This window comes from Mauremys mutica, chromosome 7 (assembly GCF_020497125.1).
Source record: "Mauremys mutica isolate MM-2020 ecotype Southern chromosome 7, ASM2049712v1, whole genome shotgun sequence".
NCBI classification, from domain to species: Eukaryota; Metazoa; Chordata; order Testudines; family Geoemydidae; genus Mauremys; species Mauremys mutica.
In genome coordinates, this window is record NC_059078.1 from 92,892,731 (window position 1) to 92,919,550 (window position 26,820).

Here is a 26,820-nt window from a genome sequence, read left to right on the forward strand (position 1 = left end):
TGGTAGGGGGACATCTAAACTTGAGAGACTCACTGAAACAGTAACGAGAAAGCTTTGGGTGGGAGAGGGGAAGAGACAGACATACTTTCTTAGGAGGGGACTTCTGCTTAACTGTGGACCTGCTGAGATCAGAGAAAACTAGCTGAGCTGGAAAGGCTCCATGTTTTGAAAGAGAAACTTCATTGGAAAGATCTCTAGGGTATTCAGGGACTCTGTCCAAGCCCAAAAAATTCTCCAGATTGGCGAGGAGCCTGAGGCCATGAAGTGCATATACGTTCCTTTATTTTGTATAGACTCTGTGTTTCTCATGCTATTAAATAAGAATAAAGAGTTTTAGAATTCTGTGCAAAGTTGGCTCATGCTTCTGGTGGGATTCTGGGGAATGTACAAGAGCTGCTGGGAAGGCTTGGGGAAGATGGCACTAGGCCTAGGCCAGGGGTCTCAAACATGCGGACCGCATGCGGCCCTCGGAGCTCTTCCCTGCGGCCCGCGGAGCTCCCCCAGTTACTTCCTGTCGCCGCCAAACTCCCCTCACCCCCGCCCCCCTCCCCGAGTTATTTTCTGTGCCTAAGCTCCCCGCGCGCTGCTCCCCAATGTTTGGGGCCGGGTCTCTCCCCTGGCCCCACCTGCCGCCCCCACGCGCCTCCCCCCAGTGTCTACCAGCCCCCACTTGCTGCCCCCTCACCGCCCAGGAACCTGCCCGGGAGCTCATGCTGACTCCACTCCTCCGCTATGCTGGCTTCCGGCATCACCTGCTGCCGCAGGGTCCTAGCGCCCCCCTGCACTAGGGCCAGGGCAGGCTGCCCTTCCCCTGCCCTTCTGCCCTAGTCCTGAGACTCTCCAATGCCCCGAGCCTCTCCAATGCCTCAAACCCCTCACCCACAGCCCTCACCCCTGCACCCCCTCCTATCCCCAAACTCTGTCCCAAAGCCTGCACCCCCACCCCCTGCCGCAGCCTGGAGCCTGCACCGAGCACAGAGCCTGCACTCCAGACCCCCTCCCCCACCCAAACTCCAGCCCAGGGCCTGTACTCCAGACCCCCTCCCCCACCCAAACTCCCTCCCAGAGCCTTAGGCAGTAAATCTAAGTGCGTGTTTTGTCCTTTGAGTGAGGTGCATTACTGAGTGTATATATTTATTAAAACTGCTTGGAAATGACTTCATCAAAAAAAAGAACACTCATGGAAGAAAAGAGTTTTCCAAGACAAATGGGAGAATTTATATTTTTTCACAGAGGTAAAAGATAAAATTCAATGCCTTATTTGTCAGCAAACGATTGCTGTTCCCAAGGAGCATAACGTGCGTCGGCACTATGACACGATGCACCGTGAAAAATATGATGCATTCACCGGAAAAATCCGAGAGGAAAAAGTTCAGCAACTTAAAGCAGCATTTGCCAAGCAAAGAAATTTATTTTCAGGGATTAACAAGTCTAGCGAAGATTCAGTAAGAGCAAGTTTTGTGATAAGCGAAATGATAGCTAAATCATCGCGACCTTTTACAGAAGGCTTATTCATAAAAGAATGTCTTATGAAGGCCAGTGAAATTTTATGTCCTGATAGGAAGAAAGTTTTTGAAGGCATAAGCTTGTCTGCAAATACAGTTGCCTGCAGGATAACGGATTTAGCTGATAATGTGCAAAAACAATTGATTCAAATGGCAAAAGACTTTGAAGTATTTTCAATTGCTCTTGATGAGAGTACAGATGTATCAGATACCGCACAGTGTGCAGTGTTCATTAGAGGTGTGGACTGCAATTTGAATATAACTGAAGAATTGCTAGACTTAATGCCACTGAAGGGTACCACAACGGGACGTGACATATTTCAAGGATTGGAAGAGTGCATTGAAAAAGCTGCGCTGCCATGGAACAAACTCGTATCTTTGGCTACGGACGGTGCGCCATCAATGTGCTCTGAAAACATTGGTGTGGTTGGATTATTGAAGACCAAACTGAACAGCCTCAATATACCAGGAATTAGCTTCACCAGTATACATTGTATTTTGCACCAAGAAGCCCTGTGTAGTAAAAGTCTACAAATGAAAGAAGTTATGGATGTAGTTGTTAAAACTGTTAATTTTATACGTGCACAAGGGCTGAATCACAGACAGTTCACTTCTTTTCTAGCAAGTATGGACAGTGAATATGGGGAACTTCTGTATCACACTCAAGTTAGATGGCTGAGTCGTGGAAATGTTTTGAAGCTTTTTTTTGCACTTAAAGAGGAGATTGATTCCTTCATGAAAATGAAAAACAAGGAGGTTCCACAGTTTGCTGATTCCACTTTTATCTGCAACCTTGCTTTTCTAACAGATGTAACTGATCACCTGAATGCACTGAACTTGAAACTTCAGGGTAGAAAACAGGTGATAACACAGATGTATGACAGTATTAAGTCATTCAAAGTCAAGCTTACTTTATGGGGGAAACAGCTGACTGCTGGCAATTTGGTCCATTTCTCAACTCTGAATTCCTTAGGAAAAGTTGAACCCAAATCCTTGAAAGAATATGCAGAGATCATTTCTAACTTACACAAACAGTTTGATGTGCGGTTTAAAGATTTCAAGGCACTTGAACCACATTTTCAACTTTTTTCCACACCATTTGCTGTTGAAATTGACAATGTTGCAGAGGAAATGCAGATGGAGTTAGTGGAGCTTCAGTGTGACACGATTTTGAAGCAGAAGTATACAGATGTTGGAATTCCAGAATTCTACAGGTTTTTTTCACAAGAAAGATTTCCCATGTTATTCTCTGCTTCTGCAAGGATAATGGCAATGTTTGAAGTACATATATATGTGAACAGTTTTTCTCTTCCATGAAGATTAACAAATCTGTGTTAAGGTCAAGGCTCACTGATGAACATTTGCAAGCAACACTGAGATTGGTTTCGTCTCAGGATATCAAACCTAATATTGATGCTCTGGTTGATGCAAAACGCTGCCAGCTAAGTGGCCAAAAATGAAATGACTGTCAAAATTAGCACTGACGTTTCACATTACAGTTAAAGAAGTTAATAAAAAAGTTAATACATTGACTTTTAATAGCATACTATATTTTAATACTATACTACTATATTACTCTTCATTTTTTTTTCTGCCTACCTCCAGGCGCTTCCCACCACCAAGCCACCAAACAGCTGTTGGTGGCACTTAGCACTTTCCAGGAGGGAGGGGGGAGGAGCGGGGAGCCGCGCGCTTAGGGGAGGAGGTGGAGAAGAGACAGGGCAGGGGCGGGGCCTCATGGAAGGGGTGGATTGGGGGTGGGGCCAGGGGCAGCAAGGGGGCGTGTCAGTGATGCGGCCCTCAGGCCAATGCACTAGTCCTCATGCGGCCCTCGGGGTCATTTGAGTTTGAGACCCCTGGCCTAGGCAATGGGACTGAAGGATCTCCATTGCCAAGGGAGTGTCAAATATGAGTCTGCATCTGAGCATGTGCCTCAAGGCCCAAAGCCAGCAACAGTGCCTAAACTGTGCCACCTCCAGCAAGTTAAGTGCATGTGGAATTCAGAAGCTGGATCCCTCCCAGCAGTGTGGTGGGTGATGAACTAGGTCAGTGACAGGTGCCTAAAGAGGCAGTTAGCCACCTGAGTCCCTTTGTGAGTCTAGCTCATAGCAATTTGCATCAAAATGCCCTTGGAGTATGCTCTGTTAATTTTTATTTGGGTTTGCCAAATCTGTTAATGCAAAGATTGAGCTCAGTTGTAGATATTTGTTTAACTTGCCAAAGCACAAAGTCCTCTTATAAGATTATTAAAATCACAGTAAAGCAAATTATTATTGATGCCTGTCCAATTACAGTTCTCATTCAGTTTGATTAAAAAGAAAAGCCTGCTGTTACTTGCTTCAGAGATGAACATATATTCTTAACCAAATTCTAGACTTCCAGTGTTGGAATTACGATTGTGTGAGGGACATAGTGTATTGTAAAAGAAAAACATAATATAATCACTAGTAAAAGCATGTTGTAAAAAGGGTCTTGTAATGCACAAGTTGTAACTTAATAACAATGCTCAGTAAACACTTCAGCATCACTTTAGTTCAAATTCATTTTCCTTGTCAATCAAGATGCTGCAGTGTTAGTATTGACCATTTAGACAGCATTTTAATGTGGACCAGCAGGGTAAATCAGAGTTTACTGGGAGCATGTTGGTCACTAGGGGGGCAAAGAGTTGATGAAAATGTCAGAAAACAGACTCAAAAAGAGAGCACAAATGGGTGGCTATTCTAGGATGACCAGACAGCAAATGTGAAAAATCGGGACGGGGATGGGGGTGGAATAGGAGCCTATATAAGAAAAAGACCCAAAAATCGGGACTGTCCCTATAAAAATGGGACATCTGGTCTCTCTAGGCTATTCCCATCAAAAGTCAGGGAAATTTTATGGAGTTAGTATCTTTTCATATGGGCCTTTTGGAGTATTCTGAGAGACTATTATGCAAATACAGCCATTCAGACTTATAACGTATATTAAAAATTCTGTTTAATCACTGTGTTCCATTGTAACATACTTAAAGGGAAAAAATATGTATCTGACATATCATGATGTCTCCCTTTTAGGTGTGCATGGTTGTGTCCTAACGACAATTACCTTTTACCATTCATTTTACCAACATCTACATGTCTTTCTGCAGAACTTCTTTAAACCAGAAGCATTAATCATGCCCTTCTAAACTGTCACATTTCGCAGTGGGAAAGGAGAAGTGTGCACAACTGTAATTGTTTTCTGTTGCATTATATATTTCTAGTTTGATGGAGTTTTTGACAAAACACATTATGAATAAATGTACTCTAGCAGAGTTTACCTTTTTCTTGTTTTGGAGATACTATAATCAAAGGACTTTCTATACTGAAAAAAAGTACTTGCTTTTTCAAACAATAAAGTAACAGTACACTGGTACCAGAGCCTGCCCCAGGACAACTGAGAATTTAGAAATCAGTGCAGGTAAGGGAGGTAAGTATGGCTCCAGATCATCTCTTCGAGCTGTTTGGAGGCTGAACCAGCTCCATCAAGCTTTTAGTTGCCACCCAGGAAGAATCACTGCAGTTTAGCATGCTCTGACTGGCCATTCTACTACACACATTCGGGGAGGAGGAAACTTCTTAATTAGAACTGGTTATGCCAACTTTATGCCATTCAGTGATTTACCTACATCAAGGGACTTTTCAGTTGCCCTTAGAACAGCTTTCTAGATCCTTTTCACTGCCTGAACAACTCCAAGAAATGGAATGGGGCTGAAGATCTGGCCCATAAACTTGATAATGAGCTTGCTTTATCTGTCAATGCATATACACCTCTACCCCGATATAACGCGACCTGATATGACACTAATTCGGATATAAAGCGGTAAAGCATTACTCGGGGGTGGGGCGGGGTTGCACACTCTGGCCGATCAAAGCAAGTTCAATATAACGCGGTTTCACCTATAACATGGTAAGATTTTTTGGCTGCCGAGGACAGCGTTATATCGGGGTAGAGGTGTATTTGGCACTTTTGAATTGAAAATGAATTATGAGCCACTGCTTTCATTTTGCATGAACAATCACAGTTATATGTTGTTTGCCTTCCCAGAAAATTATCTCTTCCTCAGTCCTTTGTCTCCTCCCATTTTGTGCAACAGCTCTTTGCAGTACACCTCACTGAGAGGACATCTATGTTCCTATATTTAAGACTGAGTGTGGGGTTAGGTTCCAAAAAGCTCCTATTGTCACCTGGGAGGCTGAAGGACCGTCTTTTGAGGCAATCTGTGTGAAAACCCCACAATCCACTATTTTTCTTTAAAATGAGATTATTAAAAATAGAGAGAAACTCAGATTAAAAAAAATCAGTTGCATAATGTATTTCCTCTGAATACATAGCAGAAGCCCAGATAGGTAGGTTCCCCTTAGCTTAGTTTCCTGTCTTCAAGGCAATTATCAGTTGAAAAGAATTTCCTTCTCTGACTTACCCTTGAACGCTGTGGCAACTTCATGCTGTTTTGTCCAGAGACCAATGTTTCCCTTCCTTAACTGACCAGCTTATTAAGTCCTTTGATCCAGGGCAGTATCCCTCTGTTTTACAAAACAGTTCTTTGAAGGTAAACACAGAATTCGGGCAGTGAAGCTGCGTTCCTCACAGTTCAGGAGATGGTCCACTGAGGAGAAAATGGCCCTTTAACAGTGATTAATAGCTGTCCTTCAAATTCCTTACTACTACTTAACTATATTCTAGTATAGCCCCCTACAGATCTTTTTGTCTAACTCGACACAGTTTATCCAGGTCTCCCTTTAAAACCTTGTCTCCATTTCCCCTTCAGAAGAAATAAATAAGTAGTTAGATTCTATTCACATGTTACGTTATTCAGAATAAGCACTTCAGTTTTAATTATCAAACTCATATCTAATGTGTATCATGCAAAATAATGTATATGGAAAGATGGATTCCAAACCTAGAGTCATTAAGAATAAAGTTATTACTGAAGCATTACACCTAGTGGAGCATGAAAGATTTGATTTCAAAAGAAGGCAGAAAATATTGTACCTTATAAGCGTTTTAACTACAAGAGCATATTTTAGTTTGTGTACTGTATTCTAGTACATATTATATTATGGACCAGACAGTACTTGGTTCTTCACTGATGTGCAAGAGCAGAGAGGCAACAAAGTGTCTTCCCCTGCCTAATGTCGCTATGCAAACCTCAGACACAAGCCCATTCTTTGCTTTTTGAGCATAGGTACAGGAAGAATCTGATGCTGTAATTAGACTCACCATAGGGGCAGGGCTATGGTGGTGCCATGGCCCTCCACCTCCCTTTATACCAGCCCCCACACAGTTGAGGTACTGCAGGAGGAAAATGCATGCCATGCATTCTCATAATAAGAGTTGAGGAATTCTTACCTCCACTGCAGGCTATTGCTGGGGGGAGGGATAGCTCAGTGGTTTGAGCATTGGTCTGCTAAACCCAGGGTTGGGAGTTCAATCCCTGAGGGGGCCACTTAGGGATCTGGGGTAAAAATCAGTAGTTGGTCTTGCTAGTGACAGCAGGGGGCTGGACTCAATGATCTTTCAAGGTCCCTTCCAGTTCCAGGAGATAAGATATCTCCATTAAATTTTAAAAAAAATTAAATTTAAAATTTAAGCCACAGTATAGATCTGTATGCAGTGAATACTACTGATGAGGACTTTTAAGGTGTGCTGCTTTAGGCTGTCTCTATTTTAGGACGAAGCAATGTGTGTAGTTTGGTTGGTAGTCCTTTTGTTGCACTTAGCTGATAAAAAGGAAGAGTTAAATAATAAGCAATTCACAGATGCTGTGTTTTCCTAAGTCTGTCAGAGCCAATGAAATATAAGCTATGCATAAAAATGAGACAATGAGCTGAAATGAAGGTGTTAGTGAAAGCATAAAGCTGCAGCAACAGTATATACGTATACAATATTTAATTATTGAATAATGTTGAGGTTCTAAATAGCTGGAATTAGCAGACATACTAATAATAGCAAAATATAGTGACCTTTATTTGAAGTTTTCAGAGCACTTTGCTGATATTGAGTACATCAACATTCATGCTGCTCAGAGAACTAAAAAATAAAAGTTTTCTAGTAAAATACAGACCAAACGGTTCCAAATCATGGGTTGATTTATATGTGAATGGCAAGCATTAGGGAAAAGATTGTTTATTTGCGTTACAAATAACTCATATAGGTTGTAGTGCTGCCGTATTACTAGCAATGAGCTTGACACAATTAGAGTTTTCCCTACAGCAGTAGTCTACCAGTGCCAGCCATTGATTTAACTGTTTATACTCAGTAGGTCAAGGTCACTTACACACATTACCTGTAATCTTGCTTAAATCTTTCTTCCCTGAGGGGAAATGCAATGAAGACACGGCCTGAGAATCTCATTATTTTTGACAGGGCTGCAGTTTCTGAGTAAACTACAGTAGGTAATACAAAAATCCAAGTATGCTGTCAATGTAACAAGAGGTATATTTTTATCTTTTATAGAAGGCTGATATTGGCCCTTCGTTTGTAATTTGATGTAGTAAATAATGCAATAGTCAAAACAGGAAACATTCTAATAAAATATAGATTTAGATCAGGTATCTTCCATTGCTGTATGCAGTGCTGTTGTAGCCATGTTGGTCCCAGGATATTAGAGAGACAAGGCGGGTGAGGTAATATCTTTTATTATCTCGCTAACCAACAGAAGCTGGCCCAGTAAAAGATATTATTTCATCCACCTGCTCTAGACACTGTTCCTACAAATAACAAAGTTACCTGTCAAAGTATAGCTCCTTTTTTTTAATACGTAGAAGGGCGATAGCTTGTTGTGAAGCAATTTTCCCATGGAATGACAGCACCTACAGCTTGTTCATTTTTATCTGTACAGATCAATGTGGAAAGGGAATAACTGATTATTCTGTTGCCAGAATGCCATTTCCTCATACATTTAAATCTACTATACTTTGAACATTTTTCTCTGACTTCAGTTGTTTTTATGAAGTCGTCATGTTTCTAATGTCTAGGCCTACAGTTAAACATATCATCTCTAGTGCCTTTGCCAAAGCAGGAAGTGGTCTATTTTCTATTAAAGACACACTACTGCACTTTTTTCAATATGCCATTGTGTTTAAACCAGATTGACAAAGCAACTGCTATGAAGTAAGCGTGCTGTACAACATTCAAAATAATCACTGATTACTAACAAGTAGGAGAACCAACTTGAAATGAAGTGATTTGTCAATGGAAAATGCAGTCTTTCTTAACAAACTGGCTATTAGCGTTTTCAACAATGATTCCTTTCTGGATTATGGAGTATGGAAAGAGACAAAATTACATTACATTTGCCATGTATATCACTGCACAAGTTCATCTTTGCTCCAGATGGGCTGGTACATTTTGCCAGAAGGTTTTTGTTTTTCTTGTGGAGAAAGGAGATTATTTGTGGTCATTATTGTTCATTGTGGTAACTGAGATTAGTTTGATAAAACATAATTTAAGGGCTAATCCTGCACCCAGATGTGCCAGAAGGGAGCATAAGGACCCTGGTTCAACATGTAAGCAGCTAGGTGGACTACATCCTTGATACACAAATATGCACTTGTGCACTCACTCACCTGACGCAATGAATTAAATAGTCAATGAGAATTCTTAGCAACTTGCAGGAACAAGTCCATCAGCTGTATATGCTGTATGTCAGCAAGCAGATGTATCAGAAGAAGTATAAAGAGCACCCCACAGTATATTGCATTGGCCTGCAATGTAGAATGCTGCTATGAGCTGGCAGAATTCATTATGTAGAAAATGCTCCTGCCAGTACTGTTGCATATACTCCTTTTGCTGGTTTGCTTGCCCAACATCAGAATTCAGTAATAAGTGTTTAGTTACTAATAATTAAAATTTTAAAAGAAAGTTGTGTGCAAATTAGAAAAACAATGATATTTGTAATCAAGACTTGACAACTAGTGTACGTAATATATTTTTGCTAAACCTCAACAAATGTGTTTATTATTCCTTTAACAAACAACTACTATGTAATGTATATTTTAGTACTATTAAAGGGACCATGTGAATAGTTGATAAGGGAGCAAATTTCAGCTCCAAGCTTCCAAGAGTATATCATAAGTAGGGTGATCAGACAGCATGTGTGAAAAATTGGGACAGGGGGTGGAGGTAATAAGAGCCTATATAAGAAAAAGCCCCAAATATTGGGATTGTCCCTATAAAATCAGGACATCTGGTCACCCTAATCATAAGTAGTGATAAAATGCTGATTTTTAAAATAATGCAAAATACCATAACTGTATCTTTTTTAAAATGTATGTAATGGTCCTGATTTATGTCTAAACTGTGCTTCTCTTACTCCCTATTTTCAGTGTTAAATTAGTTTTGAGTAAGATGAGGATCTGGCCATTAAAATTTACCTTTTAATATGCAAGAATAACATAAAACCTAACAGTGCAATTATCTTACCTAGGGTTTTTGTTGTTGTTGTTTTTTACAATTTTATCAATGTATTTGTTTCAGTTGATCTATTCTTTAATAGTAGAGCATGAGCCATTCAAAATTTATTCTCAAAAGACCCACATGTATTTCTTCTTCTTCTTTTTTTTTTTTTAAAAGGTAACACAGCCAAGGTGTTTATTGAAGTGCAGGATGAAAATGACCATGCTCCTGTCTTTACCAAAAAACTCTACATTGGAGGAGTGTCTGAAGATGCTAAAATGTTTTCTTCTGTGATGAAAGTTAAGGTGGGAGTCAAGCTATTTAAGTACAGTTCACAGGCTAAGAAAAAGTATTTACTCACTGGATTAAATTTCTACAGGAGGTTACAGTAGATGCATCTGCAAACTATTTGAGCTCCTGCTCCATTAACAAAAATTCACACTGGACTTGTGCACATAAGCAAGTAAAATAGGTGCAGAATGGCTAATTATCTGTCTAAAACCCTGTTCATGCACACAAATTTGGAGTTTTGCAAGTATGTTGGCCCAATAATCTAGTATTTCCTGAAGCAAAACTCCCTTTAAGATCAATAGAGTTTTGCCTAAGTAAGGATACAGGATTAGCTTCTTTGTTTAGCTTTGGATATTTTTATTTAAAGATTTGTAGCCATTATTTTTTGGAATGTGTCAATATATGGCCATTTCCAACATGCCTTAATAGCAGTTTCTGCCTAAAAGCCTTCCGAAGTATTCTTCTGCTGCACGTTAATGCTTTGGTAATGAAATAACAGTCAGCCTCTGTTTCAGTTCAGGAAAGCAATTTCACATGTGTTTGCTGTATCTCATAAATTTGGCTGTGGTTAAAACAAATTGTATAGGGTAAATATATATTTTTAATACATTCTATTTAGGAGAAAAATAATATTTTACTTAATAAATTAGCTTTAAACAAAGAATGTTAAAACTGGAAGTGTCTAGTTCCTATAAAATACTGTATGGCCATAATCTTTAGTGCTCTACAAGACTCTGTTTTCCAGGCCTGTTGAAGTTAGCTTTTCTCCCCCTTTTCCTTCTGCATTTTGTATCACTTGAAACTGTTGTGGAAAAGCCTGAAAGTTGCTGATTCTAGTCTATTCACAAAAGGTCACAGAAGCTTGACCTTTCAGGATATTTCCCTTATCTTAACCTAGTGATTTGTTTTGAACACCAGAAATCTAATAGAGAATGACAGAAGTTTATTAAAGCTGTCCGCTATTTACCTCAGGGTAGTGTCCTTCATCAAGTTAGCTCAGAGATATTAAAAAAAAATACTGGAAGGCAGGTAAGCACTGAATATTAGGAAGGATCCCTTGGTCTTCAGATTTGCTTACCTTGCCTACTGGTGCATAATATTATTGCTTGTTTTATTTATTTTTCCCCTTTTGATCTCATTCAGATCCTCAGCCCCCAGGAGGCTGTTTCAGTGGCACACAGCAGCCTTAAATCTGTTCTAAGAGCGTAGCTGGGAGTTTTCCTAAATGGTGTAGAGGAATCCTTTCATTGCACCAAGCTGACATAACCTGCTCTATGCCACCCTTTCCTACCTTCCTTCCATCATAGGGGATGTGCTGGGGGCCACAGTGGGTGTGGACAAATTGTACTTCCCTCCAGTATCAGAGGGGTAGCCGTGTTAGTCTGGTTCTGTAGAAGCAGCAAAGAATCCTGTGGCACCTTATAGACTAACAGACGTTTTGCAGCATGAGCTTTCGTGGGTGAATACCCACTTCTTCGGATAAGTGGGTATTCACCCACGAAAGCTCATGCTGCAAAACGTCTGTTAGTCTATAAGGTGCCATAGGATTCTTTGCTGCTTCCCTCCAGTGATATCCAGTTACTATAACAACTTTTAGGGGGCCATTGCAGGCTGCAATAAGTTAGTCCTGAGGGACAAACTTGCACCTGGTTGTCCCCAAAATTAAGGTAGCACAAAAATGACTTCTAGCCACTTTTGTCATTCCCTCCCCCGATGTGATGTTCTGGCACAGCTGAGGATGCAGATAATTAGGCATTTTTAAATGTTTGGTGGTACAGAGACTGGTTTAGAACATGTGGGATATGCCTAAGAATAGGGCCAGATACAGTGATTGTAATGGAATGATAAACTACTGTACACTATTCAGCCATTAGCTGGTGAAGTATGTAACATTTCTTATTTAAGCTAACCTCAGCCATGGGGGGAGAACATTAAAGGGTCTTGTACTGAACACATCTGGTGTGTCCTTGCTCAGAAGCAAGCCCTGTAGCCAGTCCATGTCTGGTACAGGAGTATAACAGTGATTGCTATTAAACCAGTGTTTTCATATGAAAAATATGTAGTTAGATATAATTGTATGTCTGTATATCTGATTCATCTGATAAGTTCACTTTGGACTTCTAAATTAAAGGTTTGGCATACTCAAAAATGTAGACATGGAAAATTGTGTTCAATATTTGAACTACAGAAAAGCTTATGATACCATTCTGCACAAGAGATAAGTACGTTACTTGAGGAGATAAAGAAGTCTTAGCTATCAAAGCCATAAAGATTTAAGAGTATTTGTGAGTGGAAGCATACGAAACTTAAGGAAGTACTATAAACTTGTTTTATGAATTAGGTCAGTCAAAATTTTCTGCACAGTGGAGTCTTTCTCCTATCTCTTCAAAGAGGCTCCTGGTTTTCTATCATTGAATTCCAGGCACAAACACCAACAATCATCAGTGAGGTGGGTCAGAAATACATGAAATAGGGACAAACTTGCAAGGGAATATTTGCCTTCACCCATGGCAAGGTACATGAGATAATATTTTTTATGGGACCAACTTCTGTTGGTGAAACAGGGAAGCTTTCGAGCTACCTTAGTTCTTTGTAGCTCAAAAATTTGTCTCTTTCACCAACAGAAGTTGGTCCCATAAAAAATATTATCTCAACCACCTTGTCTCTCTAATATTCTGTGACCAGCAAGGCTACTACAACATTTCAGTTGATATGATCTGAAGGAAAGTAGTAGATATCCAAGCAAAGCAAGAAATATGTACACTTTAATGGCTGTATCCTTCTCCCATCAAAGTCAGTGGCAAATCTCCTTTTGACTTCAATAAGAGCAGGCCCATAGTGAAATGGAAACTCCACACTACTTTACAAGGTATAAGAGAGTGAAAGTTGTTCGTTGAAAATAAAAAAATACAACTCATTACATTAAAGTTTCTTTATTTAAAATGAAACACAAAAATAAACAGGCATGTTTGGTGTAGTAAAGCAAACCCACAAATTGGATCAGTGTGACTTATTGTTGGATTTAACCAGTAAGTGCCAACTTTCTGAAAACCACTACTAATTAACTCATTTCACTCTGCCTTCATTTGTATCTATTTAGACAAAAAGAATTCCTTTTTTTCATTAAATACAATACAAAAATAAGACATTACTAAGTACTAATGAAATGAATTAGATAATACCATGTCTAATCTCAGTAGGTATTACATGCAGAATCATTGTGAGTAGAATTTAATGGATGTTTCTTCCAATTTCAATTTTAAGAACCTTAGAAAAGTTCCCATATAGCTTGTGTTATAGAGATTATTTAAATTTCAGTTCCACCAAGAAACTACTTTAAGATTTTTAATGCATTTTCTTGCATTATTAGTTTCATTATCATTATCATTAATTATCATTAAATTTCTTAAATTAGAGTGGCTGTGAAAAGAAACTGATAATTATTCAAGTATTTTTTTCTCAAAATATTCCCATTCTTTCCCCTGCTGATAACAGCTTTTAGGGATCTTAAAATATTTTTTGTATATCAGAGAAATTTTTATAAATAAAAGATATGAAGATCTTTAGTACTGAAATGAAAGTTACAGAGCACAAACAGCCCACAGGCCAGGAGTGACTAATTCTGAAAAGAGAATAATCTTATCTGTCAGTCCAGTTCAGGGGTTGCCATTACAAATCAGTATTTACAGCAGCTACACACATAGTGGGGTTCACTATTGTCATTGTTGCCCTCCCCCTTCCACTCCATCTCACCACCTTAGAATATAAGATAGCAATGGTAGAACTTGGGATTTCTGGTTCATAAGAAATTTCAGCATTTTGATATTTGGTTTCATTTTGAAATGGAATGAAACCAAATATTTTGTAATTTCTTATGAACCAGAAATCTAAGACACCTTTTCATTTCAGAAACACTGACACATACTGTTTCCAAAATGCTACATATTCCCCAGGACCAGCAACAGCTGACTAAAATTGACATTCTTGTAATTAGTAGTGATAAAACTGACAAGAATGTCAATTTTATTTAGCTGCTTCTGGCTCTCTGAGGATCTGCAACTCTGAAGCAGCCTAGCCCTGAGAGCCCCAATGGTTTCCTAGCTCACAGCTCCATGGCAGGGAGACTGGAAATCCTGAGAGCCCAGCCCTCACTTAAATCAAGGTTCTCAGGGCTTGCAGCCTCCTTTGTGCAGACCCAGCAGCACAGAACCTGCAAACCCTAGTTAAAGCCAGGTACCTCAGGACTTTCTGGACTGACAGGCTCCTAGATTCATTGCATGTAGCCTGGAAACCCTGGCAATCTTGGCATGGTGGGGCTGGCCAGAGCGTGGAACTCTCTGGGTCCCCAGTCCTAGAATAATATGCAAGATGGGGCTCCTCCATAGCCATGGACCTGGAAGACCAATCTATCCAGCAGCCTGCTAGGTGAGCTGGCAGAGAACCGGCACTTGCCGCTGAAGACCCGGCACTTTGGCGGCAGGTCCCAGAGCGGAAGGACCCCCCTCCGCGGGTCTTTGGGGCACTTCGGCGGTGGGTCCCACGAGAGTTTTCCAGGGCCACCGGAAGAAGTGAAGGACCCCGCTCCAGGGGCCCCAAAAACTCTTGTGGGAGTCCCTGTGGGGTCTGGGGCAAATTGCCCCACTTGTCCCCCCCCTTCCCGGGCGGTCCTGGTTACTCATTGCAGATTTTTGCACCTCTGAAAACTTCATCCAGTCCTGCTAGAAAATGAAAATTTCATCAAGGGAATTTAGAATCTGTATATATGATTGTGTCATCAATGTCTATAAACTTGGTCAGACGTCTTTAAAAAAAAGTATATCACATTTACACTCCTGTGATAGAAGGAAATATTTCAGATGTTCATTAAAAGTCTCAGTGAAGTCTAAATGGAAGTGGGGGAGAGCAAATGTTTGATCTGATAGGCCGGGGAAAAGCAACCCCTGGATTCTGAGAGGAGGAGGAGGGGAAGATGGAGGTAGGCTTAGCTACTTGGGGAACTTCTCCCCCAGCCCTTCTCCAGAATGCACTGAAGGAGGAAGGAGAAGAGAGGCAGAGGAGGAGCGGAGAATTCACTACCCCTCTCTATTGTCACTGGGCAGGCGGTGTATGTGCATTGCCCTACCTGTATGTAAAGCCATCCTGATGCAGTTGTGGCCCTGCCGTATAATGGAGTTATAGTTTCAACTGCATTTCCAAGATGATGTGGGCCTGACAATTGTCAGATTTTGGAGTCAGGAAGGAATTTTTCTTTCAGAGCAGAATTGACAAAGGAATCTGACAAAGCACCTTGCTTGCAGCATGCCGGATGCTAGTTTTAAGTAAATAAAGCTTAAGTGCCATTTAAAACTTGTAAGTGAGTTTGTAATTTAGTTGCAATTTGTTGCTGGCATCCAGTGCAGGTGAGAGCCTCAAAGAAACCAGCTCCCAGAGGTAAATATGAGACCAGAGAAAGAACTGGTAGACCCTTGGAGTAAGGAGGGAGAGACTGAACTCTTCTCATGCTATGCATGTGCATCCTTATTTCCCCCTCATGGGAGCAGGGTAAGAGGTTTCAGAGGCGGCCTGAATTGTAGGGGTTTGACTGAAGAGGGTCGGTCCTGAATATTGGTTACTTGGCCTGAAGTAAGGATGGCTGGAAAACAAGAATTTCATTTTGGGGAAGAATTGAGCTTTCAACATTTGATCCCATTCTCATGCAGAACAAAGTCAAGACCTTTTCCACCAAACAATGAGAGAGTCAGATTACCCCAGAAATACCCAATTGCTAAGTGGTTAGTGCACTCACCTAGGATGTGGGAGATCCAGATTCTAGACCCTGTTCTGCCTTATCCAGAATGCCCTAACCAGCTCTCTCTCTCTCTCTCTCTCTCAGTCCCTTCTATTACAGCTGTTCTACCTTGAATAAGTAGTTAAATATTCATTGAAAGAGAGAGACTGACTCTCTGGCCTAGTGGTCACAGTACTCACATGGGATGTGGAAGACCCAGGCTCAAGTCCTGCTCCAATCAGGCAGAATATCCCCTCCTTGAGAACATTTCTCAAGTCCGGACAGGAATTGCTGCTGAAAACCAAAGAGACCCACCCCAGAATTACTTAATAGGCCAGTGCTTAGGGCCTATAGCCTGGCATGTGAAAGAGCCCAGTTTCAAGACTGTAATCTTAATTGACTAGGGACTTGAACCTACATCTCCCACATCAGAGGTGAGTGCCATAGCCACTGGGCTGTTGGCTATTCTGGGGTGACCTCTCCCTCCTCACTGAGAAATTTAATGGAAACCAATAAAGTTCTATAAACATTTTGGTTTTGACAAATCTGCATTTTCTGACCAAAACCAAAACCAAACAGAAAGTTCCCAACCAGGTCTATCATGAAGATCCTTTACCACTGCACTGGACCCAAATAAATGACTGTTACTTTCTGGGGGTGGGGAAGGACATAGCACTCCTACCCTAAAAGAAAAAGGTTAATAAAGATGCAGCCTTCCACTTTAAAATGCATCCCTGTGTCTGTCTCATTTTCCTGTTTGTCCTGATCATTAGCTTTAGTAAACACAGGAAATGCCAGACCAGCAGTCTGTCTAGTCCAGTATCTTGCCTCCAAGAGTGACTTCTAGCAATTGCTTCAGGAGAAGAAGCCTTATAGCAGGTAGTTTGGAGACAGGTTATACCATGAAGAAATTTCTTCCTATCCCCAATAGTTAGAAGTTGGCTTACGCCCAAATTTGAAGGCTTATGTTCTTGGTGTGTGTGATGATTGTTTTTGTTTTAATATATTTATTATAACTTCAGACTATCTTGTTATCCATATATATGTCTGATTCTTTTAAAAATCATGGCAAATTTTTGGCCACTATGATACCTTGTGGCAATGAGTTCCACATTCTAATTGTGTTTTATACCATTTGTTGTTTTGTATATTTTTATCATGACACCTTTTATTTTTCACCTCTCTAAGGTATACTGCCCTTATTTTTTTCCAATAGCATTTGTCATCAATCTTTATTTCTTCTGTATCCTTAAGATGGGGAGATCAAAACTGAGCATAGTATTCTAAATGAGGTCATACCATTGATTACTATAATGACAATTATTGTACTTTATTATACTGCCACTGTAAAGTCAATTGACAATTGTTTTGGCTGCTGTAAAAGGGTTAGGCTGTTTGGGGAAGCAGAAGTTCTACAAAGGAGAGAGAAAATAATGGCAGAAAATGACATTTGTATTAAAAGCAATGAAAGGTGTGAGTTCTCCCCTGTTAAGTTTCAGGAAAAGAGTGTTTTTCCAGTAGCATAATGAAAAGAATAGTACCATTGTTCTGACATAGAGAACCAATAATAAGCCAACATTTGCCAGTTTCACTTTACACAGAACTGATGAAGAAAACTGATGTATGTTCATGTATGAGTTAAGTTTGACTAAAGTTTACCAGGTTACAGAGATTTCTCTCCTATGTTGCAATGGTGAAATTTTTCAGCAAATACAGAAGCAGAATATGCAGGGTGGTTGTTGATATTTTTTTAAAAAAAGTATATATAATTCAGTTGTACTTCATAAACATGGCAGAAGAAAGATTTACAATTTATTACAAGACCATGCCTATGCATTACATTTTCATAAGATAAATAGTAATTACAACAGCTCTTGGTGAAATTTAAATATGCTATCACAAATGGATTTATTGAATTGTGTATATATAATTCTCAAGAAGAAGAAGGGGCTTTAAATGTTCACTATCCTTCTGTATGATCTTCTTGTAATTTCTTTAGTGATACTTGCTCAAAAATAGTGGGAAAATATATTCTATTAAGTGGTATGAGTGTTGAATCTGTAGCTGAAATACATTCTTAAAATAAAACTATTTGTAACAGTTGATCTTGAACTAGACTGTGTAAAGATTGAAGGATTAGCAGTGGGCATTGTTTGAGTCCAAGATTTCAAAACTTCAGTAGGAAAAAATAATCTACAATAAACTTCCTCCTGAAAGTACTCATTAAAGTGTGGTAATCCATAAAGCTCCACATAACACAGGATAAAAAGTATCTGGGTAATTTTGATAGGAACAAACCTTTCTTTTATCTCAAAACCTCAAATTTCCACTGCAAAACCAATAGCAATAATAGAAGAGGTATAGTGGAAAATTGGCTAAATTGTATTCTCCCTCCACCCCCCCCCCCCCGCCCTTCTAAGTGCCATTTTAACCTAAACTGCTTCATTCTGGTTTATGAAGTTATGTATTCCAATACTTATTATGTAGCTGTGTCAAGACCGCTAGATGGAATTCAGTCACATGCACACAAAAACTTTATTTTTAATAAATGTATCAGCTAGGTATCTATTTATCAGTCAATGTGCAGTATGTACTTCCTATTAATGTTAATGGGCCCTGACAGACTCCTTCAATTTGAGAAAAGAAAGAACAGAATGTTTCAAAGTGAAAACTCTATATTAAATAAAGCCATTCAAAATTTAGCAACCCGCTGCATCAATTTGTAACCAGGCCAATTTATTCCTTCTGTGCTACAGGATAAAATTAAATGTTTACATTTGGGAAATAGTACCAGAAAAAACAATAATTACAGCTAAAATATGCTGCAAGCTTTTATGTGGACAAAATATACAGTTTAAATAGACAGTTTGAGAAGTGGCATAGTCTTTAATATCACAAATATTCATATATAGTTGAAAAAGTGTTTTAAAGTTCAAATGTAAAACTGTTTAAATTACAGATTGTAATTGCGGCTTCTAAATTTCAAATTTGCATAATTTTACATCTTGTTGGACAAAGACATGACTAAGTATAAAAGTAAGATTTTAGATATATTCTAGTGTATCCCTGAGGTGTACATCACTAATGGCTGCAGAAAAATAATTTATTTTAGAGCACAATCATAGCAAGTTTGAAAGATATACAAATATTTGTCATTTTATTGTAGCAGGGAAAATACTAACACTTTAAAGAGAGGAGTTACTTGACTTTTATTCAAGATATCTTTTTATGCTGAGAGAGATTCTGAATCATTGCTGAAGTATGCACAAAAAGTATAGACATTCCTTCTTAATGTTATTCCCATCAGTTTCCCGGCAGTAAAACAGCAGGTTATTGACAGTGATAAATACTGACTAAAATCTGAGAACAACCAATTAAAAAACAGATTGTATTAAAAACATTTTGACCCTGCAGTTTTTACTATGAGAAATGCAAGGTGAGGAAGTTTTATTTCTAATAAATTGAGAACCTCCCATTGAGCATATTTACAAAAATATCTCTGCAGAAATGGTAGCCTGGGTGCTTCATGGGAACATATTTTAATCAAGAGCAATGATAAATCCAGTTACTTTGAAATGGCTGCTGCTGAACTAGGCAAGCTATTCTTCAAACTTGAGGAAAGTTACAATTTTGTTTCAGTGTCAGTCTAAAAATCTGTGTTATGTTAATAACGTAAAAATATGAATCCTCTTTCATAAGAGGAACCAGTTTTCCCAGCCTGCAAAAGGTTGCAAGTTCAGCACATTTTCTTTAACATGTTGTTGCCCTTTATTGACCCAAGTGGCTAGTCAAAGTTGGGCATCCTGTTCCAGTTGGGAGAAGAAACTGAAAATGAAATCTGTTCTTTTCTTTGATGCAATCTTATTTACAATGAATGTACAAGATCATGTTGTTGCAAATGCAGGAGGGACCAGAAACAAAAGAATATTTACTTACCTAACAGCCCCAAGTATCTTTAGCCAACACCAGACCAAAAAGTGCTCTCTCTAGCTTTTTTCCCCCCAGGATCATACACTGCTCATAGACTGCTGCTTGGGTTTCCTGCTTTGCCTCTGGCTCTCTGTTTCTGTGTCTGCACCTTTTCTTGTCTTTTTCACACAGAGACTAACACACCCACCTGGTCAGAAAAATACTCAGTGGAACCCTTTGCCCACATGGTGCTAGTTTCTGGGCAAACTCTATTATGCTTTGTTTTAGGTGTGTCCCCTGCTGACAGCCATTTCAGACCCTGTGCTGGTCTGCTTCTTGTGACTCAGCCCTCTGGACAAGTCACATAAAGTCCTACTCCTGGGGTAAACCAGTAGTCCAACAAGTAATAGTCCTTCAACTTCAGGGTGGACTCTCTGTCCAAGTCTGGACTCACTAGTATCAGAGCATTTCAGTTGTTCTAGCCCTTCGTGGTGGTCGAGGGAAGGGGGGCAGATTCCACTCCACCTTCCTTGGTGGGCCAGTAGGGAATACAGGCCCTCCTTTTCCACTGGGTACCAGTCCAGGGAAGCTTGTATAGGCAGTCAAGGCCTGACTATGCACACCATTTGTTATCTCCCTGGTCCACTTCCTGCCTTTCCTTGTCTTGGGCCCTGGCCTCAGCCTCCTCCTGGGTTCCTGATGTATGAGCTCGTCTCCATCCAAGCTTCTTCCCTGGCTCACTGAAGAGCTTCTTAGCACTTTCTGTCACCCCACTGTTTCTGCTGCAGGAGAGTTTTCTCAGTTTCCTTGCAGGGTAATGTTCCTGCTCTTTGAATTCCACAGAGTGCTAGAGTCTGGGCTCCAGCCCAAGCCTGGAAGTCTACACAGCAATGAAACAGCCCCCACAGCCCAAGCCCCACGAGCCTGAATTAGCTGGCATGGGCCAGCTGTGGTTTTTTCTTTGCTGTGTAGACGTACCCTTAGTATCTCCTCATACAGAAGCCTTTCCATTCCCTTGATAGTCTTTGTTGCCCTTCTCTGAAACTCTTCCAGTTCCACTATATTCTTTTTGAGATTGGGTGACCAGAACTGGACACAGTATTCAAGGTGTAGGTGCACTATGGATTTATATAGTGATATGATATTTTCTGTCTTATCTATCCATTTCCTAATATTTCCTAACATTTGGTTAGCCTTTTGTAACCCTGCTGCATGTTGAGCTGAAGTTTTCAGAGAGCTATCCACGGTGACTCCACCATCTTTCTTTCTACTCACTTAGTATTCAGAAACGTTGCAGATGTAGTTGTCTTCAATAGGATTGTACAATTGTAACTAGCTGGCTTCATGGAACTTGGAGGAAGTAGCATACGTTACAAGAGAAGTGTTAGAAGAAGGCATTCTGTCTGCTCATGGTTTGATTGCAAGCTGCAGTTGCAGCATCTCTAAGTCTTTTATTTAAAAAAAAAAAGAGAGAGAGAGAGAGAGAGTATGTGTGTGTGTTTAGGGAGTTCTCTCATGTTATTACCCAGCACATGGTACATAAAACAGTAATTGAGAGGGTAATATATTCTGCATATTCAGTGGCTTGTACAAGCTTTCTATAGATGAGTAGACAAAAAGTGTAGTCTCATAAGTATAGCTTTAGGGGGGAGGAATAGCTCAGTGGTTTGAGCATTGGCTTGTTAAACCCAGGGTTGTGAGTTCAATCTTTGAGGCCATTTAGGGAGCTGGGGCAAAAATTGGTCCTGCTAGTGAAGGCAGGGGGCTGGACTCAATGACCTTTTGAGGTCCCTTCCAGTTTTAGGAGATTGGTATATCTCCAATTATTACCTTTATTACAAGACTAATACAATAAAATATCTAGTAAAAATGATTTTTATGCTTGGAGTAAGCACATTGTAGTAAGAAACAATGAATACACATGGAGCAGACCCGCTGAGTAAGAAAGTGCCATTTTTACTTTGTCAGTTTTTAAGTAGAATTGCACTTTAAGGACTGAGAAAATTAAGGGCAGCAAAGAAAAAATGAGATCATGCTAGCCAAAAATGTGAAGGAAATACAAGAGGCCTTTACAAGTGTATCAGGAGAAAACAAGTACTAGAGAAAAAGTAGTCATTAATAAATAAAGACAAGGAAATTAAATGAGCAGTGACTCAAATATAGACAATATACTACCCCACCAACAGAGCAGAAGTCTTTTTTTTTTCTTGGAATGGAGAAGAGGGCTTCTACTACCCCAGCATAAGATTTTTTTATGTGGAGGCCCCACTACTGCCACCACCATGCCACCCAATCTGAGATCTGTAATGGTGGCTTTGCAAATGCCCCCAGGTGTTGTAGAATCCACCATCTTCCACAACCCTATGCTTGGTGGGCTGTCAGCTGCCTGCCCCACCCCCATAAAGAGCAGAGAGAGGTCCTACCACTGCTGGATTTCACATTAGCTGGGGTCTCCTCCTCCTCCTCAGGTCCCGTGTTCCCTGGTTTGGTGTACACTGGTGTACAGCCCAAGAAGAGAGTGTACCTCAATTCTTCTGCAACCCCAGAGGATTCTTTTGGTGGGTAGCCTTGTAGCCACTCCAACAGAGAGTTTATGATGAGAGGCCAGCATCAGTTGATTTATTTGAGGGGCTTAAGAGCACCTGTCCAGCATTAATTCATTGGGAATGGGAGAAGAGAACAGGCACAAGTTGTTTTATGGGGGGGGGGGGGGCACAGAGGAAAACAACAGGTTTGGCATTAATTGAAAGGCCTGAGTTCAGCCAGTGGTGGACAGAGGTCTGTAGGCCTAAGAGACTGGATATAGCTTGGGAGAGGGCATGGCTCAGAGCACCACTTTTACAGCTTAGCAAGTAGGCTTCCTCCTAGAGATAGCAGGTGTTCAGTAAATTTTCAAGTCCTGTGAAAGAGTAATGGGTTGAAATTAGGAAAGAGAAAATATAGACTGAGTGAACAACCATCTCTGACTTCTATGAACCTATAATATAGAATTGTTGTCAGGTCCTTGAGCCTCCTTTTTATCATTATTATTATTTTGTTTTTCCACTTACATGAGAATCTACCCATGCTAAAGATAAAAGCAGTGTTAGTTTAATTCACGTATCATAAATTATAAGGGTAACTCAGTATAAAACCCAGAGCCATATTCAGCCTTGGGTAAGTAGATGTAATTCCACTGACTTCAGTGCAGTTGCAGCAAAGCTGAATTCTGCACGTATCAGAAAAATATGAAAGTGTGTCAACTTGGAGAACTGCACACCATTTAATGACAGCTATTATTAATGAAGACTCACATAAATCTGTATAAATGATAAGCATCCGCACTTTGGCTTTGTGTGCCCTTCAATTTTTTTTTATTATTCATCCTTAATTTTGATAATTGTGACTGACTATAACATAACAGATCATAGCTGATGAGTAGGAATAGACAGTATTTTATGTCATGCTATGATTCACTAACTTGAAGTTAAAGGATAGTTTCCTTGTAGATAGCTGGTCTTTGGTAGTTTAGTTATCCTGAAAGAAAGAAATATTCTTAATTTAACAAACTATTAAGTATATTATAAATTTTGGGTGTGGTGCCACAGTGATTTACTGCTCTTTAGCCTTTTACCTTTGGAGATCTGTGTTGAGATTTAGACCTGAGATACAAGTGGAAAATGAAATTGTGGTCTCTTTCCACTATCATTTATCCATATCTCAATTAGGGCTAGGTGAACTGCCTTGGAAAAAATAAAGAACTGTCTTGTAAGAAGTATGACAAGAGACCACCCTGGCTTGACCAGATTTTCAATGGTCTGAAACTCAAAAAAGAATCCTACAAAAAGTGGCAACTAGGCCAAATTACAAAGGATTAATATAAATAAATAATGCAAGTATGTAGGGACAAAATTAGAAAGGCTAAGGCACAAAACAAGATTAAACTAACTAGAGACATAAAAGGTAACAAGAAAACATTTTACAAATATATTAGAAGCAAGATGAAGACCCAAGGACAGGGTAGGCCTGTTACTTAATGTGTGTGTGGGGGGGGGGACAATAACAGAATATGTGGAAGTGGCAGAAATGCTAAATGCATTTTTTGTTTCAGTTTTCACCAAAAATGTTAGTAGGGATTGGACATCTAACATAGTGAATGCCAGTGAAAATGATGTAGGATCAGAGGCTAAAATAGGGAAAGAACAAGTTAAAGATTACTTAGACAAGTTAGATGTCTTCAAGTCACCAGAACCTGATGAAATACATCTTACAATAATCAAGGCGCTGACTGAAGAGAGATCTGAGTCATGATGAGTGATTACCTTTGAAAAGTCATGGAAGTCAGGAGAGATTCCAGAGGACTGGAAAAGGGCAAATTTAGTGCCAATCTATAAAAAAAGGAAATAAGGACAAGTGGGAATTACAGGCCAGTCAGCTTAACTTCAGTAACCAGAAAGATAATGGAGCAAATAAGCAATCAATTTGCAAAAACCCAGAAGATAATAAAAACAACAAGGAGTCCGGTGGCACCTTAAAGACTAATGGATTTATTTGGGCATAAGCTTTCGTGGATAAAAAACCTCACTTCTTCAGATGCATGGAGTGAAAGTTACAGATGCAGGCATTATATAATGATACATGAAGAAAAGGGAGCACCTCACAAGTGGAGAACCAGTGTTGACAGGGCCAATTCGATCGGGGAGGATGTAGTCCACTCCCAATAATAGATGAGGAGGTGTCAGTTCCAGGAGAGGCAATGCTGCTTTTGCAATGAGCCATCCACTCTCAGTCCCATTCAAACCCAAATTAATGGTGTTAAATTTGCAAATGAATTTTAGTTCTGCTGTTTCTCTTTGAAGTCTGTTTCTGAAGTTTTTTGTTCAAGAACAGTTACTTTTAAATCTGTTATAGAATGTCCAGGGAGATTGACGTGTTCTCCTACTGACTTTTGTATGTTACCATTCCTGGTGTCCGATTTGTGTCCATTTATTCTTTTACATAGGGACTGTCCGGTTTGGCCAATGTACATTGCAGAGGGGCATTGCTGGCACATGATGGCATATATAACATTAGTAGACGTGCAGGTGAATGACCATCAGAGGACTCAGCCACACCATCAAGAGCTCATTCATCTGCACGTCTACTAATGTTATATATGCCATCACGTGCCAGCAATGCACACATACAAAATGGGAAATGACTGCCTCAGAAGGAGTACTGCAGAAAGGGATGTGGGGCTCATAGTGGTTCACAAACTAAATACAAGTGGATGATATAAGACTATTGCATAAAAAAGCAAATATTCTGGGATGCATCAGCAAGAGTGTTGTAAGCAAGACACAAGAAGTAATTCTGCTGCTCTACTCTGCACTGATTAGGACTCAAATGGAGTATTCTGTCCAGTTCTGGGCACAATATTTCAGGAAGGACGTAGAGAAATAGGAGAAAAACAAAAATGATTAAAGGTCTAGAAAACATGACTAATGAGGGAAGATTGAAAAAATGGGTTTGTTTAGTCTGGAGAAGAGAAGACTGAGTGGGGAGATAACAGTTTTCAAGTACATAAAGTTGTTACAAGGAGAAGGGGGGAAAATATTCTCCTTAACCTCTGAGGATAGGACAAGAAGCAATCGTCTTAAATTGCAGCAAGGGAAGTTTAGGTTGGACATTAGGAAAAACTTCCTGTCTGTCAGTGTGGTTAAATCCTGGAATAAATTGCCTTGGGAGGTTGTGGAATCTCCATCAATGGAGACTTTGAAGATTAGGTTGAACAACACATGTCAGGGACTGTCTAGATATTAGTTAGTCCTGCCATGAATGCAGGGACTAGATGACCACTTGAGATCCCTTCGAGTCCTACAATTCTGTGATTCTATCTTTTTTTTTTAATCCACGCCAAATCAAAACTGTTTCTGTGATTTGCAAACAGTTTGGTTATATTTCCTGTGCTCCTCACCACATATATACTTCTTTGTGCTGTGTTTGAATCTGTCCTGCTATGAGGCTCTTAAACTCAGCAATAAATACCTAAGCAAAGCTTCAGAGCACAGGACCTTGCAGAGATGCTTGCTTCATCCTACCACTTTCAGCTGTGTCTGCTAGTGAGGATAGTTGTGGGGAAAGAAAATATTCACAAATTGATTGTAATTATCTAGAAATGATGATGCTTTTTATATTGATTGGTTCCTGCTGACAAATCATACTTTCTGAGGAAATCTTTTGGCATGTACAGTCCTGCACACAATCTTTTATATATTACGTATTGATATTTATTTGTTTTTAATACTGCACCTAAGTTAGCTACATGCATACAATAGAAGATACCTGTGATAAAATGGTAAATGTTAGCTGGGAAATGTTGATTTTAAAAAGGTTTCTACTGAGCTAACTTTTGGGTTCTAAAATAGATTTTCAGTATTTTTTTTACCACCGTGATAGAGATAAAATATGTCTTTATTTTAGCTTTGTGAATTATATCAAGCCTTAACAATCAAGGGAGCAATAATTCTGAAATGTTAAAAATCTGTGTCTAAGTACTTCCAACTTTTTAAAAAGAAAATACATTCATAGTGTGTCAGAATAACATTAGCTTTAATTACCAAGGGATATTTAAATCAGAGGGTAGAGTTAATGTTTAGGTGGAGGTGTGAAATGTAATGCAGCAGTCCTGCTGTCACTGTGGCTCCTCTTAGATCTCAATCTGCTCTTGACTAGTATTCCCCTCTGGCCTCGACTTCTAAGTGGTTGTTTGCTGGGTCTCTTTCATTGAATTTGTATGTCACAGTTACATATCTGTCATTATGCAATACTATCAAAATGTAAGAAAGGTACCTTGGACTTGTTTGTTCTGAGTGTATTGCATGTGCTGAAGTATGACATTTATTTAAAACCAGGCAGACAAGCTTTTTTTTAGCCCTGTGCACAAGTAACACCAGTCAAGTCAGTAAGTAC

General features: G+C 39.7%; 1 protein-coding gene across 16 annotated transcripts in view; it reads left to right on the top strand.

Annotated features, from left to right (window-relative positions):
- The window catches only part of PCDH15 (protocadherin related 15), a 771,473-nt gene that overhangs the window by 656,609 nt on the left and 88,044 nt on the right, over nucleotides 1–26,820 (top strand). For all 16 annotated transcript variants that reach the window (XM_045024749.1, XM_045024750.1, XM_045024752.1 and 13 more), the window contains one exon: nucleotides 10,101–10,228. In XM_045024749.1, coding sequence (XP_044880684.1) covers nucleotides 10,101–10,228 — 128 coding nt within the window. The remainder of the gene's footprint in view (nucleotides 1–10,100; nucleotides 10,229–26,820) is intronic.